The following is an 8,273-nucleotide window of genomic DNA, read 5'->3' on the forward strand; positions in this document are numbered from 1 at the left end:
TTTTCTTTTAACCAAAGTAAGCACATTGGTTATCTTCATATAAATAATTATAGAAATCACTGATACAACACTCGTGAAATAAATAAACAGATATTACATATTTAAATAACATTGCATTAGCTTTATATTGCTCATTTTTTAACCCAATACATGGTTCTTATTCACTCATCGACCCTTCAGGCTTCACCCAACACTACCTGCAAAACAAATGAAACGAAGTTAATTTTGATCAAATTAATGCTGCAAGTTCAGAAAACCATCCAACACCAATATTTGTTTTCTTACACTAACTGAAGAGCAGTTTGGTCTTGGCGACCCGCGGATGAGTAATGGTGATTGTTAGGTTGCAATGCAGCGACTTGGAAATAGTTCCGTGAATCAAACGGTTGAGGTTGAGTTTGAAGCGGTTGCATAATCTGCTCATATCCTCCTGGCATAAGATTCATACTTGGATTGTTCCCCTCATTTTCAGCTATCTATATATCATAGATATGTATTTAGTGTTTCATTATTTTAATAAATTTTTGGTGTTATATATGCAGGATTAAATCTCTAGGAAGTTAAAACAATATGCATCTACCTTAGCACGAAGAAGCTCGTTATCACTATGCAAATCAGCCTCCTGCATAGACTTTTCATTACAAATTTGCCAAATTATCATATATACAGATTAACAATGGAAATAAATTGGATATAAGATGTGCCTTACTCGCTTCTGCGTGTAGTCAATTTCGGCAAATAAGAGTTCATTCTGTAAACACATTTTATAAGGAATATTTTATCAATTTAGCAAAAATGAATATATAAATAAATAAATAATTTTGTTGGAAACAATTTGATTTGGAGAACATTTATACTTAATACAATTACCTTCTTAGATCGGATTCGATTAATACTTCGGTCTAATCTGCCTTCCAAATTCCTAAGCTCTTTGGGAGACATTGACCCTATTGTCTCACCCATCAATTGCCTACTTAAGTTTTCAAAAGTATTAATATATGCTAATCGATAATAACATATGATTCCCTTTTTTTAATCAACGATAGTTATAACATATAATTTAGTTCATCAATTTCAAGTCATTTAATTAGATAAATATTAACCTGTTTGAGTTTTGTATGCTGATAATTTGTTGACGCAATTTGACCGATTCTTGTTGATAATACTTGAAAGAAAAAAATATATTTAAAAATGTCATATTAATAAGCAATTTTGGGAAGAAAAAAAAGCTTCAAATGATATGTGTAGTCTTAAGTTACCTGTGCGTTAATTTCTGCTACCGTTCCGGTGTTAGTATTATCCGATATTGCCTTCTTGTACCTCTCGATTGTCCCTTTTACACTGCAACAGTTTTGTTAAGGGAATTAATAAGTTAATCAAATCTGCATTTTAAAAAGTACTACCAATAAAATTTATGCTTAAATCAGCATTTAAGAAAAGTAAGAATAAAGAATTGTAAAGGTCAAATCGCACACTTTAGTGATGTTAATACGAAACCTTAAAGAGCAAACATCGGTTCTTTTGAGTCAGAACAAATGAAACATAACGTGACAAATGATGTGAAGAAAAATATTAGATAAAAGAAAATAATTAGACTTTTGATAAAAGAAAAATATTCCTTAAATTTGTAACAAATAAAGAATTTCAAGTTCAAAAAAAAAAACAAATAAAGAATTTCTTTAAGCAAAATAATCGGAACCCTTGGTCCTCTGAATCCTTCAATTTATCGAGCTAGTGATTTATTGCAACTGCCATGTTTGGGAAAGTAGAGTGACAAGATTGGTCTGAACCAGTCTAGGGTTTCAGACATCTGACACGTGTCGAAAACCCATTACACATTGGTAAATCCAGTAGACATTTGATAGTTTTTAATTGTTAACCATCGGATTAGTTTAACTAGAATGAAACCAAATGACTTGTCCGAGTAACATCACAACGTTGCATAGTTTCCTTATTTGGAATATCATTATATTACTATTACACAATTTTTCCTTTTTGAGTTCTATGTATACGATACATATACATACTACGATGACATATCATAGACTATGATGCATGGCTGTTCAAAGAAAAAAAAACTGTTCAGAAAAAAAAAAGACTATGATGCCTGAGCCTTAGATGGATGGTAAGCCTTTTTTCAAAAAAAAAAACCTTAGATGGATGAATCACGACCGTCCATTTTAGAATCATAGAAAGGCAAAGACTGAATTTTATTTTATTTTCAGAAAAGACTCGCAACTAATTGGACCCGTAATCTCACTTTCTTCTCTATCCCATGAAGAGAGAGAAATGAGAAAAGCCCTAACTTTGTCTCTCTAGACAAAGACAAAAATATATATTTTTAAAAAAGTAACAGGAATTGCATAAACCTATCTACACCAAACAAAAATTGCATAAATGTATCGATGGCCAGATTTACTGATTCAGTGATCATGAATCTTTTACATCTTAGAAATATGAAACGGATTAGGTACATCCTAGTAATTTGTCTCTTTGTGTATTTTCTTGGTGTATATATATATATAGTTATATACACATAATATGAAGTCAATTTTTATTTTGCTTTCATTTTGAGGAATAATTGCTTTGGGTATTGTCCAAATGTGAAATCTAATATTAAAGGGTAAAAAGCAGTACTATGAGATTTTTGAATTTATAGGTACTTTACAAATTAATTCATCATGACTCATGATATAAACTTTTTTTGTCAGAAAGTCAAGAACTCGACTGCTTTAAAAAAAAGTCAAGAACTGAAACTAACAAAACTTTTTACAACTAATAAATGTAAATGATAAATAAAATAAATAGCATCCGTGTGATGACGTGATCAAAGATTCTGTAACAAAGACAACAAATCTTATAGAGACCAAACCTAACATTGCGCTCAATACCAACCTCTAAGGAAAACACACAAAAAAAGGCTTTGAAATATAGACTGTAGTAATAACGAGAAACGAAACTCTGATTACGTTTAGTACCCACTGAATAAAAGATATTATTAGGTAAATGAAGATTAATTCTTGATTGGTTGATTGAAAGTCTTTGTTAGCTTTTCTTTCTTTGGACATGAGCAATATATATTTTTAGGACATGAGTTGACAACTGTAAGCGATTAGGAAAAAGAGACTTTTATGACGTGGTAAACTGACTGTAATCCATTTAATTTGTCATGTTTTTGAATTTTAACGTGGTAAACTCACGTGGATTCTAATGAAAATGGGAAATTACGTGTGGAAATAGCCATTACTAGTTTGAGTTTGGAATCTGAAACTCCAATTGAAGTTCAAAGTAGTTGAAACTTTTTAACTCTTTTGGCTATGATACATTCACAAAGACAAAATAAACTTAACATCCATAAAGACAAAAAAAATAAACTTATGAACATATTTTTTTTGCTTGTATTTCCCATGATTTCTATCACTCAAGATTTAAACATTCAAAAATCTATTTTGCCATATTCTACACTCACTTGCCTTCACATGTGGTTGCATCAAATACATGATATGATAATTCATGAGAGAGAAAGAGGCAAAGATAAGAAAGGAAAGAAAGAGAAAGGAGAGAAGAGAAAGAGGGACACAGATATTAACAACAATGTAGAATGGGATGATCACAAACCAGAAGACATGACCTCACAGTCCTTACTCTCCCAATTTGTTTCCCAAAACCTACTTTTATAGTAATAAAAATCAAGATTTTACCTATTACAACACCAGATCTAAAAATATATCTAAATCTTGAAGTACTTGTTAGTAGAAGATATAGAAAGTGATCAGAATTTTGTATATATTACAGAAATGAGTGAAGAAAAAAAACCCAACAAAGTGAATCTTAGTTCTACAAAACTGAATCTAAAAGTCCACATTAGAAAAGCTGATTGTTTATTTTATTTATTTACTATCTAACGCTCACTCAGATCTCCATAACTTTGTACCATTTTCTCACTTTATCTTATATAACAAATTCCCTATAATATATATTATAAAAAGAACATGAATTCGAACTAGATCTAGATCATTTCCAAACTAATTAAGATAAACATTTATATGTACCAACAAAGATTCTCACAAATGTTGTGTTTTAATTTTTGTGTTGACTTCAAGAAAAAGTAAAATATTATCCCACCCATAAGAGGGTTCCAACCGTATAGATCGAAAACCCTAGTTAAGATTCGAATTTTAACATAACCCTAAATTAATTATAAATCTACTGTATTAGATAGAAACCAAGAACAGAGCAGAAGAAGTATAACCTGTTGTTTGAGTACTCATAGAGACGACCGCGGCTAGAGAAGACGATGAGTGCGACTTCAGCGTCACAAAGAACAGAGAGTTCGTAAGCTTTCTTGAGCAAACCATTTCTGCGTTTGCAGAAAGTGACTTGGCGATTGGTTGTGTTCTCGATCCGTTTGATTTCGATCTTTCCTCTCCCTCCAGATTTCCTCTGTGGAGAGAAATCTCCTCCTAGCTCCATTTGGTAGGCCGTGTTTGACGTGCTACAAAGCCATAATCATTTAGGGCACGATTGATCAATCAAAAACAAGAAAGCATCAACAAAGGTTCTTGAAAAAGGCTCCAGCTTTGTCATATTTTCTATTCGTTTGAATTGTGGTTGAGATCAAAGTTATATTAGAAAGATTTGATTTAATCTGTTGCTGATACACAACTAAAGCAATGAAGTAATTCATATTCTCCTAACAAGCGTTAACCATGAGATTTTTTTAAAAATATATATGTTGTGTGGGAAGAAAGGATTGACAAAAGAAAATAAGTAAAAATAATGAAAATATTTTGAAACTCAAAGAAACAAGTAAATCTAGACTGTGAAAACACAATTTTAAGAGCAAAGAAGATCATTTATAGGATTCTGAATCTTGGCATACTCTAAGAAAATAGAAGAACAATCAATTATAAAATGGAAAAAGGAAACTAAAGAAGAACATAGATTTGGTATAAGGGCCAAAATAAGTGAAGCAAAGTATTATAATGAAGTAGATAATGTTTGGAAGGATTGGGGAACACCAAAATATTAGACTGACCTGTTGGGGGAGATGAACAAAGAGGAAACTTTTATTTTTCTTGGAAAAATGATTTTCTGGAAAGTATGAGATTTGGAGAAGTTCCAGAAAATGGAAGGTAAGGTTGTGCTGGTGAAGAGATAGGTATATACTAAAGGAATAATTTGTTTTCTTTAAATATTTCTCAAATTTTATCACCGTTTTAGTTCACCTTTTTACATCCATATAGTGTACTTGTCAATTTCTGCGAATCACTTTTTTTTACACACTAAAGCATGGTTTCATAAATCAAATCTAAGAGATAAGTATGTGTTCATCTTTATTAGATGGTGATGTACATGTAATTTCTAAAACTTATATATCAGAATATGAAACTTACGGTGAAAAATCATCATAATTGATTAGATGTGTGTGCTTGTTTGTTTTTTTGAATTTATTTATTTAAAATGTTACCCATTTTAAAATTAAAACAAAAACTAGATATTATATTTAAAAAAAACATTTTGAAAAATACCGATCTTAAAGTTATCTTCATATAAATCAATGAGTATAGCAGCTTTTGGAAACTCGTGAAAAAAAACTAAAATATAAGTAGAGGGTTTCTTTGTGTTAAAAACAAAGTAGAGGGTTTCTTACCATAAATAACACCCACCATACGCCTAGAATGTTCATAAATATGATACTTTCAAGGATATCCCAAATTGAGAAACTGTTGAGATGATGGAAATGGAAAAAGAAAAGAGAGTTTTGTTATCGGTGGATAGTTCTTGTGTGGTCTTTCACAAATGTCTAAATGAAAAGAGGGTTAAGTGTGTTACAAAAAAAAAAGAGGGTTAAGTTGGGCAATCACTCATGAGATGCAGACTCTACTTACTATTACTTGTCTTTCTTTTCATGTGAAAGTTTTCGAGGCACTAAAATCTTAATTTGGGTTTGTCAAAAAAAAAATCTTAATTGGGTAAGTAAATCTCAGTTCATTTTTTTTTTCATTTTTTTTTCAACAACAGTTTTTGATATTCGTCTTTGTTTTTAATAAATGTTGAACTTTTCAAAGAGGAAAATTTATCAAATCTATTCCCTTTTCTCTTTCGAAATTTAATGTCTAAGATCTCTTTAGACATTTTGCAGGAAAAAGCGTTCCACTAAACACGGCAAATGTATATCTATATATATTGTTAATGGAACTATGGAAGCTGTGTATATTAATACAAAAAGTTGTACATGTAGATATATATGTATACGATTCTAAGAACAATTGTTTCTTTTTCTCTAAATGAATAGGAAATTTTAGATTTATACATTTCTAGGGTGAGGTCCAATCCAAACCATGTTAATTAAGTTAACTTTCCATAGGAAAACAACTTCTCCTAACAAAAATAGAATATATGACTCCTTAGACTCATGTTAGGTGATCCAAGAGTTTTAAGTTTTAACAAATAAGTCAACTCCTCGTTAACTCTAAGAACAATTGTTGTACTTTTGATGTGCTTAATATTATTTGTAAGAATATTTTCCTAAGTGTATTTTGAATAGTAACCAAAGGCAATATAATTATTAAATGTTGCTTTTAGCTTGTTTAACTGAATTGTTAATTTATTTTACATATGTGAACTGATAAGTATATATTGTAACAAATAAGAAATATTCTGTAGGCATCTATTTGGCAAACTGAACGTTAGTGTGGGTACGAGTGAAAAGATGTACAAATGAGAAAATTAGTCAGACTGTGAAGAAAATTAACATAATTTTTATGTGTTAGTGTGATTTGGATTTAATGATGTTTACTTGTTGTGATATTGACACATACATATAATTTTAGACTAATTAGATAAATAGGGTATTAGGGTTAAGGGGAAATAGGGAGATGAACCCGTACTTTTATGGGGCTGGACAAGACGTATGGCTTAATTAGGAAAGTTATTTAAGTGTAATGCTTCTGACTCACTAGAAGGTGACTAGACTTTTTCTCTCATCTCCAGACTACTTTAAATCTCTCTTCTCTCTCTCTCTTTTTTTTGCTCTTCAAAATATATTCTCTACAGTGTTAAGTCTCATTTTTATGTTGATATCTAATTTTCTTGTTGATTATAACGAACTTTTCTTTTTGGAACTAATAAGCTGGAAATATTGATTTTTGTGTATATAGTCAAATTAAGACTCAAACTCCAGAGTTAAAAATTCTAAAATGGGATAGTCTCAAAAATAGACTAAATTTTTTACTTTAATGGTTTAACAAGCTTTCTTGATTTGTTTTTCCAACACAAGCTTTGTTGATTAATTAGAAGAAATACTGTTAATCCAATGGTATGAAGGTTTCATTTTTTAAGTACCGGACCAAAATTTAAGTTCTTCCATCGCAATTTTAATAAAAGTCGACCACTATATGTTTTGTATGACAAGAATATCAACTTTTAATTGTCGAGATCCCCAGCATTTTTTCAAAGCGAAATATTGTGTATGTGGAGGAAATGAAATGTGTAGATTTTCTAAGATTTTTCTTTATTGAGTTCAAATAAACATATTGAATTATTGAGGAGCAAATTGCATAAATGAAGTAAGGTTATGCCAAGAGAAGAGGAAGAATAGCATGTGATGTGTAGCTTTGATCCCCAGCTTTATGAACCCATTTAAGGTAATGTGATAGAGATATAAGAAACCAGTATACAATGCATTTTCTGATATTCATATTTATGTGCAAATAACTATATACACCCACTTGACCAAAAAAACAACATATACACCCACGTGCAAGGTACTTCATTTTCTTTTTTTACCTTTTTATTTCGTAATCCTAAATATAATCCCAACTTAATAGGATACCTTCTCTAAACTATTTTTATTAGTAAGAGTTACAGTAAAATTGGTAAGAAATTACTTAACTTAACACTGCAATTTTATTTCTCGAGCATGTGAAAATAATTGATAAATGTATGAATTAGTAAAATTACAAAGTGGTAAAAAGTAGATGTATTATATATATATATATATATATATATATATATATATATATATATATATATATATATATTTATTAGGTCATTTATAAGAGTTAACAACTCAGGTCCTTTACCGTTTGCCGTCAAAAAAAAAAAACAACTCAGGTCCTTTGGATCAAACTTTCATGGTCGGAGTGGGTTTTTTTAAAACTGTTTCCTATGTTTTAAATGATGTATGTTTTTGTGTTTTACATATATTAAGAAAAATATTTAAAATTGATTATAATACATCATTTTTGTATTTAACTATTTTCATAAGT

General features: G+C 30.0%; 1 protein-coding gene across 4 annotated transcripts; it reads right to left on the reverse strand.

Annotated features, from left to right (window-relative positions):
• Positions 1-5,795, reverse strand: LOC108851917 (floral homeotic protein AGAMOUS). 4 transcript variants are annotated; one of them, XM_057008480.1, is made up of 9 exons: positions 5,654-5,795; positions 4,253-4,495; positions 1,260-1,341; positions 1,104-1,165; positions 871-970; positions 710-751; positions 581-631; positions 286-476; positions 1-197 (listed from the first exon to the last, which is right to left on the reverse strand). In XM_057008480.1, the coding sequence occupies exons 2-9, from the start codon at positions 4,471-4,473 to the stop codon at positions 194-196; spliced, it is 753 nt and encodes a 250-aa protein (XP_056864460.1). In that variant the 5' UTR covers positions 4,474-4,495; positions 5,654-5,795; the 3' UTR covers positions 1-193. The 4 variants fall into 4 exon arrangements, with proteins under 4 accessions (XP_056864460.1, XP_018480894.1, XP_018480893.1 ...); XM_018625392.2 differs by lacking the exon at positions 5,654-5,795 and adding an exon at positions 5,039-5,158 and having other exon boundaries at positions 581-622; XM_018625391.2 differs by lacking the exon at positions 5,654-5,795 and adding an exon at positions 5,039-5,158.
• Positions 5,796-8,273: the final 2,478 nt, after the last annotated feature.

Source organism: Raphanus sativus, chromosome 4 (genome assembly GCF_000801105.2).
Source record: "Raphanus sativus cultivar WK10039 chromosome 4, ASM80110v3, whole genome shotgun sequence".
NCBI lineage: Eukaryota > Viridiplantae > Streptophyta > Magnoliopsida > Brassicales > Brassicaceae > Raphanus > Raphanus sativus.

Bases quoted from the DNA above. Each gene is read 5' to 3' on its own strand.
- LOC108851917 (XM_057008480.1), bottom strand. From the start codon at position 4,473: ATGGAGCTAGGAGGAGATTTCTCTCCACAGAGGAAATCTGGAGGGAGA. The intron at 1,342-4,252 runs GTTATACTTCTT...AAACTGTTGCAG, and splicing joins TATGAGTACTCAAACAACAG to TGTAAAAGGGACAATCGAGA. The intron at 632-709 runs GTAAGGCACATC...TGTAATGAAAAG, and splicing joins TTGACTACACGCAGAAGCGA to TCTATGCAGGAGGCTGATTT.